Genomic DNA, 17,770 nt, shown 5'->3' on the forward strand with positions numbered 1-17,770 from the left:
GATTGTGGATGTCCATTCCATCCCAATACTCCATGTGCCCCGCCTCCCATCTGTGTCAACTGCGGAGAGCATGATTCCCCTTGCTCACCAGACTGCAGGATTTTGTAGCAAGAAAGGAACATCGTGGAATATAAGACCCTGGACTGACTGACCTACACTGAGGCTAAGAGGAAATTTGAGCATCTACACCCTGAGGCTATGACTTCCTCTTACACCATCGCTACGAGAACAGTTGTAGCCTCCTCAGTTCCACGAATTCTAGTCAGCTCTAATAGCCGGAAGGCTACACCTGCCCCCTTGATTGTGGGGGCACTTCCCTCCCTGTTGCTCCCGCACCACCTACCTCGGGAGCACTGCCCGCGCCAACCATTGGGGACACCAGTCCCCACTTCTCAGCCAGAGAAGTGTAAGTTGTCTTTGGCTCCTCTCACTAGGGTCACTCCCTTCTCCCTTTGTGCTTGTGGGAAAGATGACACCCGCCAATGGCTGAAGTGTCCAAAAGCAGCTGGTCGCGGGGACAACTTGGATGGGGTTTTTATTTGATGCGATGAATGACAGGTTACTCTAAATGTAGATAAATGTAAGTTAATGCAGATGAGTAGGAAAAGCAATCCTGTAATGCTGGAATACCGTTTGAGTGGTGTACAGCGGTACGATCATGACTATTGAATATCTAGGTGTAACATTGCAAAAGATTTGAAATGGAATGAGCACGTAAGGATGGTAGTAGGGAAGACAAACGGTTGACAGGTTTATTGGGAGAGTTTTAGGAAAATATAGCTCATCTATAAAGAAGACAGTGTATAGAACACTAGTGTGACCCATTCTTGTGTACTGCCAGTATGTTTGTGATCCCTATCAGGTCGGATTGAAGGAAGACATCAAAGCAATTGAGAAGCGTGATGCTACTTGTGTTACTGGTAGATTCAGTCAAAACACAGTTGTTACGGAGATGCTTTGTGAAGTCAAGTAGGGAAAACCTGGAGGGATGGTGATGATTGAGAAAATTTAGAGAATGAGCATTTGCAGTTGACTGGAGAAAAATTCTACTGCCACCAAGAAAATATAAATTGGACTCGCTTGGAGGCATGTAGACAGTCATCCTGTCCCTCACTCCATTTGTGAATGGAAAAGGAATGGAAATGACTAGTAGTAGTGGTACATGGTTCCCTCTGCCATAAACACATAAAGGGTGGTGACTGCAGCAACAAATGCAGAAGTGATTACTGTGAACTTATGGAAAATTCTCATCCAATGGTAACAGTAGATAAGCCTTGTGCCAGATGAATTTTTGAAAAAATTTTCCTCCTGCCATTTTTGTTCCCCAGGATGAAGAGTAATGCAAAAAAGTTGAGTGGGTGATGGATTTAATTCAATATGTGCCATGTATTTGGTTGCATAATTGAGCCCAGGGTCAAAAAGAGATGAAAACTCCTCACACACTTTGTTGTGTTTTTAGTCATAACAATGTGTCTACAAAACGTGTGATTTGCGATGAAGGTAAAAGAAATTGTGCAAAAATAGAAATCCTGCCACTGCTACCACCAAATTTACATTTCTGATAATCATATCTCGGGATTCTTAGTGTATTTACATCCATTCAACAATTTTGTAGCTTTAACATTAAGACAGTAGTGAAGCAGATATGTCAAAGTGGCCAGTTTTTGTAGATACGTTGTGATGTCTCTAAACCCCTGCTGTCAAGATTATCTAAAGGGACCACAAGGGAAATCATGGTTACTAAATCATAAGACAAAAATATTTTTCTGTTGATGTTATTGCTGTGAGCATGATGCTTGTGGTGGAACAAGCATTGGTAAAATTTTCACCAGTGGTGGTTTAAAAATATCTCCACTACCAATTGTTTAATTGATTTTACATTTTCCTCTTGTAATGAATTTACCTATCTTACAGCAAAAGTTAAAATATGTAGTCCACTGCATCAACAATAAAAAGAAATTAAACCATGATAATCTGAAAATCTGTTCACAGATATAAAAAGTGAGTGTGAGACTTTTGAGTAAAGAAAACAAATCTGCACAGAAGTCACAAAAATATTCTGAATACTTGAAAGATCATAAGGTAGTTGGTAATGTACATTTGCATACACTGTTATTGTTGGCATTTGAAACAAACAGCACAAATGATTAGTGAGTACAGCAGTAAGATATCATTGTTGAGTAGACAGCTAAAGTGAGGAAAATGAATTCTTGGGTAAAGAGCAATTCAGATCTCTCTGGCTGAAATATTTCATTTGTGATCATTCAGTAAACATAGTACACTGGCTTTATGTTTATTTTAAAGTTTATGTACTCCCTAAGAAGTCTTCGTGTAACCCCAAGTGTATGTGTACCCCAAGCTGAATTATCATTCACAACATTGACATTGGTGTAATTTTTGTATCTTGTTGTGCTTTCTGTCCTTCCATAATGTCCCATATAATTTTAATCTTATCACCTGCATTATAAATTTCTGTTGTAACATGCATATTGCTGGACACTTTAATGATTTTTCCTAAAAAAAATTTACAGTATTTTTCCAGAATAAAATTAACAAAGGATCTTGACATATTCTGGCCTATATATAAATTTCGCCTTTCTTGTCATGATATTTTAATTCCTGTAGTTGTCCATTTTAGTTCCTATAGTTGTCCATGGCTTCCTTGATTACTTTTTTTCCTTGTGGACTTTCTAGATAAATTTTAGGAAAGTTATTTTCAAATATTGACACAAATTACTATGTAATATGTTGACTTAGACATTAACATCTCGCTTCCTATACATGCCTCATCCTATACTACCTCTTTTAACTTACTGTTATAACATTTTACCCCACCTTCATTAATAAGGCTCCCTGCTTTTATGAACATGCTTCAGAGATGTAAGGTGTACTTTGTTTATTTCTATTAATTGTGCAGCATGATCAGATAGTTTATTAACAATTAGGTGCAAACTTACCAGTCATGGTCCTGCCATCTTACTGTGTGCGAGTTGGGAATTTATCTCTTAAAACTGATTGAAACAGCCAAATAATTATTTTGATTCATTTTTCTGTCAGAATTTTGTAAGAATCTGCATCAAAATCTTCACAAACTAAATGTTTCTTCTTGTCTGACAGGTAGTTAAATAATGCATCAGGATTTCTCATAAATAGCTGAAAGTTGCCTAGCGATTATCTGATGACTGTTAAAAATAAAATAGAGGTAATTCTGCCATAACTCAGAAGTACGTGTCTCTAGAAACTGATCTACACAAAAACAGCTTGTGTCAATATTTTTGACCTTCTGCACAACTTTTACATACGTTGCAACGCCTTGTCTTTTCATGTTAACTGTACAAGAAAATGATGCTAGTCTATAATACTTGATATTTAACTTCTCTATCCCTGTGGTCACATGTTCTGAGGGGCATAGAATATTTTTTACTTCAGAATTTTCCACATATTTTAGACATAAAAGCTGCTCATCTACCTTGTTCTCCAACTCTCTTCTCCCCCCCCCCCCCTCCCCCATCCAATAAGAACATTGTTCTTATTAAATAAATTAATTTTACTTCTCTCAAAACTTTTATGTGCCTCTGCTGTTTCAGTTTCTTTGAAGGATATCTGTCTGTAATCTTTCTCTAATCTAAAAATGTGCCCCTTTTACTCCAGTAATCGTAGAGATGTTGCCTTGTGTGCTTGTGGCCCTGTTTGCACTTTGTGCAAGCTTTTCTGTCCTTCTCTCTCCTATTCAGTTCTAGGCCACAATTGTGTATCCTCATCTCTTTGTTGCAGCGACTGTTACAGCACAGATGTGGAACTTCTTCAGCCACAGCAATCCACTCAACTCTTTATTTACACAGTTGACAGCTATGTTAATCCTTGGCTAATGATGGTGCTGCTAGATGTTTGCAAACCCAACACGAGTGTGTGCTGCTGCTGCTGCTGCTCCTATTTCCTTCAGGTCACCTTAAATACCATGCCCAGAGTTCCTAGCCAGACTGTTTCCTGTTCCTCCAACTATAGGTACCTGATCCTCTTCTTCAAAGTCTGTGCTTGAGGCCATATGTCCTGTCACTGGGCTATGCTTGGTACTGGGTTTCATGATGATTTTGCCTTCCTCCTTTTCTAGGATTCATACTGGAGTCATGTACTCTGATGCGAAAGAATTAAACAAGTTTCTATCTTAAATAAAGCAGGAAATTGGTAATACCTATCAGTTATAAAAAAAAATTAAAAACACCTTTGTAGCCACTGCTTCTGCAAGTAATTTTATTTAGATTCAAAACTGTATAGTGTCTGTAAGCCACATGAAAAGCTGAAATGTTCATTGTAGAGGTTGACTGTTGGTAATACAGGGTGATTATAGTTAAACTTTCAAAGCACTGTGGAAATAACACCATTGTTCAGAATGACATCAAATTGCAATGGAATATTATTGGAGAAGGGAAAAACTTACGGCAGAAGGAAAAAAATAGTGTGAAAATTGATCAATAGGTGGCACTGTATGTGTCAGAATACATAAATGAAAACACCTATCATGTGCACGACCCATTGAAGTTGGTATAAACATGCCGGGTACACAGCTTTTCCTCCTTTCACGTCTGCGGCATTTACCGTGACTGTCTCAATGCGGGATCGCGCTGTGCTTGTAAAGCTGTATTACAAGAATGATGACTGTGCACATGTTGCTCTGCAGAAATTCTGGACACTGAAGGGTTTGAAATAAGGTGTTGGTCCGATGACTGCCATGGGTCTGGAGAAAATGATGCGGAAATTCGAAAAGATGGGTTCTTTTGGTGTGCAACCTGGTAAAGGGAGGAAACTAATTGATTCGACGTCAGTGGAAGCAGTGGCCACAGCAGTACAGGAGGAGATGAGTGGTGGTGTGCAAACGTGTAGTGCATGGAGAATTGCCCGAACATTGGATACACTGTGAGCACAGAGTGTAAAATCCTACAAAACATCCTTCTTTGCTATCCATTCAAAATTACCCATGTGCGCGAGTTGCTTCCTGTTGACCTGCCAGCAAGAGACCTTTTGCATTAGAATTTCTTACTTGCGTGGAAGTAGACAGCGATTGGTCGTGGAAGATTTTGTGGGCAGACAAAGCCGACGTCCATCTGACAAGATATGTCAACACACAGAATTGTCGAATATGGGCAACGGAAAATCCACACGCAAAGCAGCCAGTACCACTTCATCCTTAAAAAGGTAACTGTGTGGTGCGTGTTTATGGCATCATTTATCATAGGGCCATATTTTTTCAAAGAGGCAGGTGCTTCTGGTCCTGTTACCAGTATCGTCACCAATAAGCCCTATGAGTGTCTTTTGCATAAGTGCGTCTTTTCAGGTCTCGAGAAGCGTGGATGTGTGGGTGGGGTCATTTTTATGCAAGATGGCGCACCTCCGCACATTGCAAATCCAGTTAAGCAGCTGCTGAAGCACCATTTCAGAAATACTAGAATTATCAGCTGCCATTTCGCTACAGCCTGGCTGTCCCAATCACCTGATCTTAATCCGGGTGACTGCTGGCTGTAAGGCTATCTGAAAGATGTTGTGGCAGTGATCTGGTTGCAAACTTAGCTGCATTGAAAGCACACATTGTGCAACACATTCTGAACGTCACCCTGGAAACAGTTTGATCAGTTGTGGGACATGCTTTTTCTTGATTTCAACTTGTTTGCAGAAAATGGCGGACAGCATATTGAACATGTTTTGCACCAGTCACACGGAAATTAATAATCCAGTTTGTATTTGATTGATGCTTTTTATGTGCTTTTGACCTCCTAGGACAATTAAAAACCGATGTGGGTGATGTTTTTTTATGCGGTTTTGTGCCTCAGCTCAATTAAAAACAGATTTTTCCCATCCGATGTGATATGACCTTGCCTTGGTGGATGAGCTTATGTAACTAGCAGCATCACACCTGTACACCCATGCACACTGAATAGTACAGTTTAATTTCAAACGTACACCTTAGGCATTGTTGTATGATTCATTTGTCATTTGTAGTCAACCACTATTAAATTAGGATACTTACAGCACCCTCTGTCACTACATTTTGTAACTATTTATTTTTCTTGTCATAAGTTTTCCCCCTTCTCCAATAATATTCCGTTGCAATTTGACATCATTCTGACCAGTGGTATTATTTCTGCAGTGGTTTGAAAGTTTAACTTTAATTATAATCACCCCATATCTTGTAAACAGGACACTGTATTTACAGATGTAGGTAACTGTTTGGTATGAAAAATAAGTTTAATCAAGCAAATATTAATCTACCAGTAGGAGATAAACAGCAGGAAGCATAACCTTTTTTAAAGTATTGGTATTCTGTGTTACTTAAAAGGTTAAATTTAGCTGGCAGTGGCACAGTTTAGAACAAATAGTATTAATCAACATAGTGATGATTTATTGTTAATGCACGATGCAGACCAGAACGTGTGTTTTAGAAACAAATTTTTTTTCTTACCTCACTCATAACAAGTCATTGTGCTCAGTGCTGAGTGTCATGACCCCATGAATCAAGTGTCTCCATCCCAAGATACATCCAACTGCTTGCTTGTTACTCTTTCCCTCAGCCTCTTGTGCTCGATCTTCCCTTCCATGATTATTTTCTCTAGATTTTCTCCATCTCTTCTCGTAATACGGCCAAAGAATTGGATAATTTTTTGGCTGGCACAAAGAAAAGAAAGGCACGTAGCGATATTGAGTTGCTCAATAAGGGATTGTTCTTCTTTTGGTCCAGTTTGTGTGCAGCCCTCTGCACCACCACCAAGGCTTAAGTGAAGCAATGCACTGCTTGTCTCTGGCCATCTTTCGTAACCATAAAAGATGAAAGAAAACATGAGTGTTTCAGTGAATCGGACTAAAATAATAATAGTGAATTTCTGGATGCATTTCACCCTTCCCATTTAAGGCATCTACAGTATTTTTCTGTGATAGTATAGTTTTTACTCGTATTACTTATGAATTTGAAACAGTTCATTCCATAATTTTTACATAAATCAAATGTTAGAGCTACTTTCCGCCTGTTCTAAGAATTTTCACATTTCTACTCATTTGATCGTAGGCTAAGAGGTGCACTTCCATTTCACTTCCAGAAATTTTCAGTTTTTTTATTTTTGTCACTTTTACATTATATTTTCTGCATGACTGATTAAAAGCTTCTAATTATTTTCAGGTATTTGTGGTGGGACTGCTTCAGGAAAAACAACAGTGGCAACAAAAATTATAGAGTCATTAGATATTCCTTGGGTCACACTACTTAGCATGGATTCTTTTTATAAAGTAAGTATAGTCAGTTGAAATTTATTGGTGCATTAAAAAATGAAAAATACTTAAACTTTTAAATTAACTTGTTTTATGTTTAATAGGTTTTAAATGAGAAACAGCATGAACAAGCAGCCAGAAATGAATATAATTTTGACCATCCTGATGCATTTGACTTTGAGCTATTGATAAACACACTGCAACGATTAAAAGTGGGAAAGAAGGTGGAAGTTCCTATTTATAATTTTGTAACACATTCAAGAGAGAATAGAACGGTGAGTAAACTGAAATGAATAATACTGTCTCTTTGTATGACAGTGGAGCTCAGAAATATGTAATAGAAAACCTTGGTCACATTAGCTTTTAGAGCACTAGCTCGTATGCTATAAGAACTCAAATTACTTAAACAGCTGCTTCACTGCGCAGTCTGTTTGGATACTACCTTCCAGCACAAGTTTCTTTGAACCATGCAGATGGGAACTCTTGAAGCTTGTGCTCTCGCACTCCTCCTATCCTAAATCTGTGCTAACTTGTCCCCACTGCCTCACTGTACCTTCTCTCTTCTTTCCACACCATTCCTTCATCTGTATCATGCTCTGCCTTCTTCCAGCACTCCCCTTTCGCCCACTCCTCCCCCCTTTGTGGGCATTCTCCCCCCTCTTCTTCCATTCTCTTTCCTCATCTTCACTTTTCTCTCTTCTCTCCCTCCTCTTAATCTCCTTCCCCCTCCCCCTCCCATCTTCATACATCTCTTTTTGGCTACCCTCTGTACTCCTTCCATCATATTGTGCAGCTGCTGAGTCACCTGGCATAAGACCTCATTCTTACCTACTACCCCCTCCTTGCATCCTTCTCTATTTCCTCCTCACCTTCAACTTGGTTAGCAGCTTTCAATAACTGATATCAGTAATCAGTCTTTATGGGGTGTTGTGTGTGTGTGTGTGTGTGTGTGTGTGTGTGTGTGTGTGTGTGTGTGTGTGTTTCATGTTAGAAAAAGAAAGTGATAAAAAGTGTATGTGAAAGCTATTCTTCTGTTGAGTGTTTCTGTGCTTCATAAATTAATCTGTTACAGGTGAGTGGTTGCCTATCCCTTATTTTACATACCACTAGATAAATGTGTGAGAAGAGTACATAGAATGGGTTTATTCACTCATAAGCACTTAGTATTTATGGACACAGTTAACATGATGCTATTGAGACAAGATCAGTTATGTTTGTGAAATGTCTTTGGGATGCCAGTAATAGTGATAATGATGCTAAAGTGCTAACTTATGGTATTAAGGTGACAAGCAAAGTGGCAGAAAATTACATGAATGTCCAATGGAACTGCACACAATACATTTTCTTTTTCAGTTTACAGATATAATCTGGACTGTAGGATGCTCTCTTTCGCCTGTCTGTCCAGTAATGTAATATGCACAGAAGAGTGGCTACACCAACAGCGACAGTTTAAATGAACATGCATAAAGTGTTGTAAAAACTTGGTTTAACAGTTTGAAAGATTTTTCCATGATCTGACTTTGAAATCTTCATCTGAAACACTTGTTGAAGAGCTGGTGAAAGGATAAGTGGATTAAAGGTCAAACGTCTCACAAATGTGTGAACATGTTGATGCAGCAGACTAGAAGTTGGATGTATGTAAAGAATATGAAAAAAGTCACTGATTTTTATTTTCACTTGAATTTAAGTTATAGTACATGGTGGACATTGGATTTATGCAAAGGTTTGTAGTAATTTTTGGCCTTGATGAAAGCTCTTATTTGAGATTAAGGACCAGGAATTAATCATGAATAAATACGCACCTGCATTATGTATTACTCTGACAGTGCTGGAGGAGCTCCTACGTTTTGTGTCTGAAGAAAATTTCTGGTTTGTAGTTAAATCTTTTCAAGCCAAGATTGGAAATCATTTACAGTTTTAGAAGCACTTCAGAGTCAATGATTAGGAAAGGGACAGATGTCCGATACTGTAAGATTAGAAGAATATCGAATAAACATTTAAATTCTTTTTGCCATTTGAGCATATCCAGGAAACCCTACCTTATACTGCATACCAAGATTTTAGAGGGGATGAAATTGCACATCAAAAATAATAGGAAAAGTATAGATTACTACTCACCAAAAAGAGATGTTGAATTGCAGACTGCACAACGAAAAGACTGCTATAATTTAAGCATTTTGACCAAAAAGCCTTCTTTGGAAATAAACGGACATTCTCACAAACACAACTGATACACACATGACCATCTCCGGCTACTGTGGCCAGACTGCAGACTACAGCTGAGCCTGACAGGAACAGCAATCTGGTATGATTGGTGGGGATAAGTAGTAGCCTGGGTTGGGGAGTGGGGGATAGCAGGGTAGGGGCACAGGAAGGCATAGTGTGTTTTTGGGAGTGTGGAGGACTTAGTGTGCTTTTGGGAGCATGCAGACGTGTTGGGGGCAGGCTAGGGCTGTAGAGCTGCTAGGTGCTGTCAGTTGGGAGGTTTGGGGAATGGAAAAAGATAGGAGTAGAAAAGATAAGGACTACTGTGTGTATTGGCGTAATGGAGGGTATTGTGTAGCTCTTTTATGGGGGAGGGAAGGAGATAGGTAGATGAACAGGTACTAGCCAAGGTTGAGGCCAAGGGGTTATGGCAAAGTGGGATATGTAAGTCTGCAGTCAAAGTGGGATATATTGCGGGCAGTTCAAAGAAGCTCGTGTTGGTTGGAAGGATCCAGATGGTGTAAGCTGTGAAGTAATCATTGAAGTGCGTCAGTGGCCAGTCAAGAAGAGAGACAGCATGTTAGTTGTCATATTCACTTAAAGCAGCACAGTGGTTGTGACTTAGTTTGTACCTCACATGGCTGCCTTCACAGGTAGCCCTGCCCTTGATGGGATAGGAGATGTCTGTGACCAGACTACAGTAGATAGTTGTAGGAGGCTGTACGGAACAGTTCATGCATGCAGGGATGTGAGTAATGAGGCAAGAGGTTGAGCATAGGTTAGAGTAGGGATGGATGAAGACGTTGCCTAGGTTTGGTGGACAGCACAATACCATTGTGGGAGGCGTATTCCTCATTTCAGGACACAACGAAAGGTAGTTGAAAATCTGGCAAAAAATGTGGTTCAGTTGCTCCAGTCATTATTGCTAATGAGTTAAGAGAGGAGTGCTCGTTTGTGGCCTGACAGTGGATATGTGGGAGGTGGTAAGTGTTAATGTACGAGTCTGAGAGGACAATTTTGTTCTGTGAAGGCCTCTGTGAGACCTTATCATAATTGGATAGTGACTGCTTGTCACGACAGATACAGTGACTGCAGATGTCAAGGCTGTATGGAAAGGACTTGATAGTATGCAGTGGATGGTAGCTGTCAAAGTGGAGGTATTGGTTGTGGTTGGTAGGTTTCATATGGATGGAGGAACCGATGTAGCCATCCTTGTAGAGGTCATCATCAAGGAGCTGGCTTGTTTGGACAAGGACGTGTGAAGCAAATGGAGAAAAAGTTGTTGTTCTGGAGGAATGTGGATATGGTGTCATCAACTTAATTGGGATGAGGATTTTGTTGATCATGGTGACCGGGAAGGATGTCATAGTTTTGGAGGCAGTTGGTCAGGTAGCATAGTGTTAAATAGCAGCAACACCGTGGGCGTTGATGATGATAGTGTAGAGGAAGTGGCCTAAACAGTGATGATGATTATCTGGTAAAGAAACAGAAAATGTGGAGGAAATGGTTAGTCTCTCTTGTTTAGGAGGGTATGTTGTGGGTAACACGATGAAGATGTTTGTCAACGAGAGCAGAGATTGTCTCAGTGGGAGAACAGCAGCCGGCCACAATGAGGCATCCTGGGTGTTTAGGTTTAAGGAAGCATGTAGAAGGTAGAAGTGCGGGGAGTGGTAGGGGTGAGGAGGGAAAATCCAGCAACTAGAGCAGCATCCATAATTCAGAATGGAACTGTGACAGTTTTTGGTATGGCTTCAGTGTTCAATTTCCTGTATGTGATCTGTAAACCTCTTGTATATATCAGCAGCTTATTAAAGATTTGTGAAAGTCGCCTTTTCATGATGTTTGCTGAGATGGACACAGCTGTGCTCCAGCAATCTTCACAGAACTTCATCTCCTTGTGCATGTATGGGTGCTGAAAGAGTGTTAATTGCCTTTTACTTGCGTGATGTACGTAATTGAGCTTTAAATTTTCTATATATCAACATAATCTCCTATACTAACTGGGTTGACAGATCATCTTAAACATAGCTTTAGCAAAAGCAAGAAAAGATTTTTTTTTTTTTTTTTAATAAGCCAACTTGAAAGTAATTTTTCTTGGCATCCATTGTAACGAAGACCTTTCCTTTTTTCTCATTTTCTTTTAAAACACCTTCAAAACATGACGCCAAGGGACAAGTAACCCCATACTGCAGACACTCGTGCAGTTAGAAGTGATAGGTTCAAGCTGCCACCCCATCTGCACATATTGTTGTAATATCCCCTGCAGAGGGTATTCCAACACATCATCCATCGTAGAGGAGGTTGAAAGTGGGACATTTTAAAAATATCATGTCACACTTCATATTCCTGCTGCTATGACAAAATATGCCATGTAATGCACCTTAAGCAACTAAGTACAACAACTTGGAACATGGTGATTTTAACCCTTTGACTGCTGGAGACATAACATCTGCTTGACACAAGGTGTGGTCTGTGGCATAATGCGGCTACCTGCGCTAACTGCCTGTTCCACGCTGCCTCGCTTGCCCATGCTGAATATGTCTGGAGTGACTAAGACTCCAGGCGAAGCACTATTCCCTCTCACAACTGATACGGAATAATGCTCTCACTACATAGTATGTATTACTGCACAATCAAACTGAATTGTTAAAACTTATTTTCCGTCACTAAGAATTATGACAACAGGTTGGCAGCTTTACATCAGATCCCTTTTTGCTCAATCATGGGCCACCTCTTGGGAGTCTAACCCCATGTCTGATAGACTTCATACAATCCAGCAGACTCCCACCAGGTGGTGTTCTTTCCTCTGCCTCTCCAAGTGGGAATCTGCCATCTTCATATTGTCCATTTGTAGTTGGGGGGGGGGGGGGTGCCCCATGTTTTGCTGGACTGCCCCATGTTTTGCTGGACTGCCCCTACCTTCTGGCTCTTCACACTAAATTTGCCCTCCCACCTTCCTTGTCCCTGGTGTTAGTGGACGACCACTACATGGTTACTTCTGTTCTCGGTTTTCTTTGTAGAAGAAGGTTTAAGTCCTTGAATTGGAGTCCTTCATTTAGTGTTTTGTCTGGTCTTTTGTGCAGATTTGTTTCACCTTTTCTTGTGTCTTCTTCCTCTGGTGTTGTCCCCATTGTGTTGAGATCATAGGTTTTTGCTTGGGGATTGGGCTGTGCTGGTTTCCCAACACACAGTGTTTCTGGGGCACCTCTGTTTTCACTATTTCCCTCCATCCCTATTTTGTTCTTTCCTCTTCCTGGAGCCCCGACATTCCTTTTACCTCTTTGTTTTCCTACTTTCCCTTCCTCTTGACTGGACTGCACTGTTTGTGTTGCCCCTCCCTCGGTTTCTGTCACCTCAGATTATGGAACTGATGACCTCGCTGTTTGGTCCCCCCCCCCAACCAACCATCTCGTACATTATCATTTTTATTTGTGTTGAGAGAGATAGTAGACTGTTGTGTGTCAAATTAAAAAAAATATATATACAAAATATAAAAAATTTATCTTACTCATTTCTTGTAACTTGTTGCTCAATATTTTCCATGTGTGGGCCCCATGACTTGCCAGATATATGGTATGCAAGCTTCACTTCATTTAGGTGCAGGTGATCCGAATAGTAGTAGGTATTTTGCTCTTCCATCGTCTTATCTTTGTGTTCATTCACTTTTCTTTTTTCTGGACCTCCATTCTTCCAATTTCTTTGTGCTTCTTTTAATTCTTTTCTTTTCCTGTATCTATGTTATTACTTATCTCTGGTGTCTTCTTCGTATCCTAGTGTTCTTTTTTTCCCTCCGTTACTCTACTTGTCATCTGTTTTTTTGTTTTCTTCTTCCACACTTTGTAATTGATTCAGTTTATTAGCTCTGGCATCAGGGATGAGATGTACATTGCCATTCCTTCTATTAACAATGTGTAATACATTGTCGGAAGGACTGTCTGAAGTGTTTGACACTCGTAATTCTCAAGTCAACTGCAGCTCATTTGGTCTAAGGAAAATATTATCTGATACAAAATAGTTCAATTAATGACCCACACTTGACATTCGTATACATTAAGTATTCTCTGATCGTTTGGAAAGACAATGGAATGTTCTCAAAAATTCAGAAAGGCCACTGTCATACTTGCAGACTATGTTGTTCTTGTTAACGTATCTTCCAGGTTACTCAGAGTTTGTTGTCAAACCACTGCCTATTTCTCTTGCCCTATCATCTTCATTTGTAATAATAACTTAACTGTACATCTTCATGTCTCTCGTTCTACACCACTTCACTGCCTGCCCATTAAAATGTGATTTCATCTCAATTATACATTTGCTTTAAACTATGCTTCTGGAACTCGATCTTGCCTTTGCTTTTAGCCATTATCATCTGTTGAGGAACTATACTTTTGAACTAAAGTAAATCCTTGTGTATTTCATCATGGCTATTGTCTGATGTAGACTATGAAGTCTGGTTTGATCAGATATCATGTCCTGTTCGGAGGTAGGTCATATTAAAAATTTCCTTCATTTCTTTCAACTGCTCTTCCATTTAGTGTCTCCACCCCCCCCCCCCCCCCCCCCCCACACACACACACAGATATATATATATATATATATATATATATATATATATATATATATATATATATATATATATATATAAACAAAGATGATTTGACGTACCAAATGAAAGTGCTGGCAGATCGACAGACACACAAACAACCACAAACATACACACAAAATTCAATCTTTCGCAACAAACTGTTGCCTCATCAGGAAAGAGGGAAGGAGAGGGAAAGACGAAAGGAAGTGGGTTTTAAGGGAGAGGGTAAGGAGTCATTCCAATCCCGGGAGTGGAAAGACTTACCTTAGGGGGAAAAAAGGACGGGTATACACGTGTGGGCGCGCGCGCGCGCGCGCGCACACACACACACACACACACACACACACACACACACACACACACACACACACACACACACACACACGGAAACATTCCACGTGGGAAAAATATATCTAAAAAGAAAGATGATGAAACTTACCAAACAAAAGCGCTGGCAGGTCGATAGACACACAAACATACACACAAAATTCTAGCTTTCGCAACCAATGGTTGCCTCGTCAGGAAAGAGGGAAGGAGAAGGAAAGACAAAAGGATATGGGTTTTAAGGGAGAGGGTAAGGAGTCATTCCAATCCCGGGAGCGGAAAGACTTACCTTAGGGGGAAAAAAAGACAGGTATACACTCGCACACACACACACATATCCATCCACACATACACAGACACAAGCAGACATTTGTAAAGGCAAAGAGTTTGGGCAGAGATGTCAGTCGGGGCAGATGTACAGAGGCAAAGATGAAGTTGAAAGTATGAGCGGCGGCAAATTGAAATTAGAAATTAGCGGAGGTTGAGGCCTGGCGGATAGCGAGAAGAAAGGATATGCTGAAGGGCAAGTTCCCATCTCCGGAGTTCTGACAGGTTGGTGTTAGTGGGAAGTATCCAGATAACCCGGACGGTGTAACACTGTGCCAAGATGTGCTGGCCGTGCACCAAGGCATGTTTAGCCACAGGGTGATCCTCATTACCAACAAACACTGTCTGCCTGTGTCCATTCATGCGAATGGACAGTTTGTTGCTGGTCATTCCCACATAGAACGCTTCACAGTGTAGGCAGGTCAGTTGGTAAATCACGTGGGTGCTTTCACACGTGGCTCTGCCTTTGATCGTGTACACCTTCCGGGTAACAGGACTGGAATAGGTGGTGGTGGGAGGGTGCATGGGACAGGTTTTACACCGGGGGCGGTTACAGGGGTAGGAGCCAGAGGGTAGGGAAGGTGGTTTGGGGATTTCATAGGGATGAACTAAGAGGTTGCGAAGGTTAGGTGGACGGCGGAAAGACACTCTTGGTGGAGTGGGGAGGATTTCATGAAGGATGGATCTCATTTCAGGGCAGGATTTGAGGAAGTCGTATCCCTGCTGGAGAGCCACATTCAGAATCTGATCCAGTCCCGGAAAGTATCCCGTCACAAGTGGGGCACTTTTGGGGTTCTTCTGTGGAAGGTTCCGGGTTTGAGGAGATGAGGATGTGGCTCTGGTTATTTGCTTCTGTACCAGGTCGGGAGGGTAGTTACGGGATGCAAAAGCTGTTTTCAGGTTGTTGGTGTAATGGTTCAAGGATTCCGGACTGGAGCAGATTCGTTTGCCACGAAGACCAAGGCTGTAGGGAAGGGACCGTTTGATGTGGAATGGGTGGCAGCTGTCATAATGGAGGTACTGTTGCTTGTTGGTGGGTTTAATGTGGACGGACGTGTGAAGCTGGCCATTGGACAGGTGGAGGTCAACGTCAAGGAAAGTGGCATGGGATTTGGAGTAGGACCAGGTGAATCTGATGGAACCAAAGGAGTTAAGGTTGGAGAGGAAATTCTGGAGTTCTTCTTCACTGTGAGTCCAGATCACGAAAATGTCATCAATAAATCTGTACCAAACTTCGGGTTGGCAGGCCTGGGTAACCAGGAAGGCTTCCTCTAAGCGACCCATGAATAGGTTGGCATACGAGGGGGCCATCCTGGTACCCATGGCTGTTCCCTTTAATTGTTGGTATGTCTGGCCTTCAAAAGTGAAGAAGTTGTGGGTCAGGATGAAGCTGGCTAAGGTAATGAGGAAAGAGGTTTTAGGTAGGGCGGCAGGTGATCGGCGTGAAAGGAAGTGCTCCATCGCAGCGAGGCCCTGGACATGCGGAATATTTGTGTATTATATATATATATATACAGACACAAGCAGACATATTTAAAGACAAAGAGTTTGGGCAGAGATGTCAGTTGAGGCAGAAGTGCAGAGGCAAAGATGATGTTGAATGACAGGTGAGGTATGAGTGGCGGCAACTTGAAATTAGCGGAGATTGAGGCCTGGTGGATAACGGGAAGAGAGGATGTATTGAAGAGCAAGTTCCCATCTCCGGAGTTCGGATAGGTTGGTGTTAGTGGGAAGTATCCAGATAACCCGGACGGTGTAACACTGTGCCAAGATTGCTGGCCGTGCACCAAGGCATGTTTAGCCACAGGGTGATCCTCATTACCAACAAACACTGTCTGCCTGTGTCCATTCATGCGAATGGACAGTTTGTTGCTGGTCATTCCCACATAGAATGCATCACAGTGTAGGCAGGTCAGTTGGTAGATCACGTGGGTGCTTTCACACGTGGCTCTGCCTTTGATCGTGTACACCTTCTGGGTTACAGGACTGGAGTAGGTGGTGGTGGTGGGAGGTTGCATGGGACAGGTTTTACACCGGGGGCGGTTACAAGGGTAGGAGCCAGAGGGTAGGGAAGGTGGTTTGGGGATTTCATAGGGATGAACTAAGAGGTTACGAAGGTTAGGTGGACGGCGGAAAGACACTCTTGGTGGAGTGGGGAGGATTTCATGAAGGATGGATCTCATTTCAGGGCAGGATTTGAGGAAGTCGTGTCCCTGCTGGAGAGCCACATTCAGAATCTGATCCAGTCCCGGAAAGTATCCTGTCACAAGTGGGGCACTTTCGTGGTTCTTCTGTGGGAGGTTCTGGGTTTGAGAGGATGAGGAAGTGGCTCTGGTTATTTGCTTCTGTACCAGGTCGGGAGGGTAGTTGCGGGATGCGAAAGCTGTTGTCAGGTGGTTGGTGTAATGCTTCAGGGATTCCGAACTGGAGCAGATTCGTTTGCCACGAAGACCTAGGCTGTAGGGAAGGGACCGTTTGATGTGGAATGGGTGGCAGCTGTCGTAATGGAGGTACTGTTGCTTGTTGGTGGGTTTGATGTGGACGGACGTGTGAAGCTGGCCATTGGACAGGTGGAGGTCAACATCAAGGAAAGTGGCATGGGATTTGGAGTAGGACCAGGTGAATCTGATGGAACCAAAGGAGTTGAGGTTGGAGAGGAAATTCTGGAGTTCTTCTTCACTGTGAGTCCAGATCATGAAGATGTCATCAATAAATCTGTACCAAACTTTGGGTTGGCAGGCCTGGGTAGCCAAGAAGGCTTCATCTAAGTGACCCATGAATAGGTTGGCGTACGAAGGGGCCATCCTGGTACCCATGGCTGCTCCCTTTAGCTGTTGGTATGTCTGGCCTTCAAAAGTGAAGAAGTTGTGGGTCAGGATGAAGCTGGCTAAGGTAATGAGGAAAGAGGTTTTAGGTAGGGTGGCAGGTGATCGGCGTGAAAGGAAGTGCTCCATCGCAGCGAGGCCCTGGACGTGCGGGATATTTGTGTATAAGGAAGTGGCATCAATGGTTACAAGGATGGTTTCTGGGGGTAACGGATTGGTTAAGGATTCCAGGCGTTCGAGAAAGTGGTTGGTG

The 17,770-nt window shown here is 41.8% G+C and overlaps 1 protein-coding gene across 2 annotated transcripts in view; it reads left to right on the top strand.

Moving 5' to 3' along the window:
• Positions 1-17,770, top strand: part of LOC126475176 (uridine-cytidine kinase-like 1) — a 136,896-nt gene that overhangs the window by 35,224 nt on the left and 83,902 nt on the right. For both annotated transcript variants that reach the window (XM_050102809.1, XM_050102808.1), the window contains exons 4-5: positions 7,166-7,272; positions 7,359-7,529. In XM_050102809.1, the coding sequence (XP_049958766.1) occupies positions 7,166-7,272; positions 7,359-7,529 (278 nt within the window). The remainder of the gene's footprint in view (positions 1-7,165; positions 7,273-7,358; positions 7,530-17,770) is intronic.

Source organism: Schistocerca serialis, chromosome 4, assembly GCF_023864345.2.
Source record: "Schistocerca serialis cubense isolate TAMUIC-IGC-003099 chromosome 4, iqSchSeri2.2, whole genome shotgun sequence".
NCBI lineage: Eukaryota > Metazoa > Arthropoda > Insecta > Orthoptera > Acrididae > Schistocerca > Schistocerca serialis.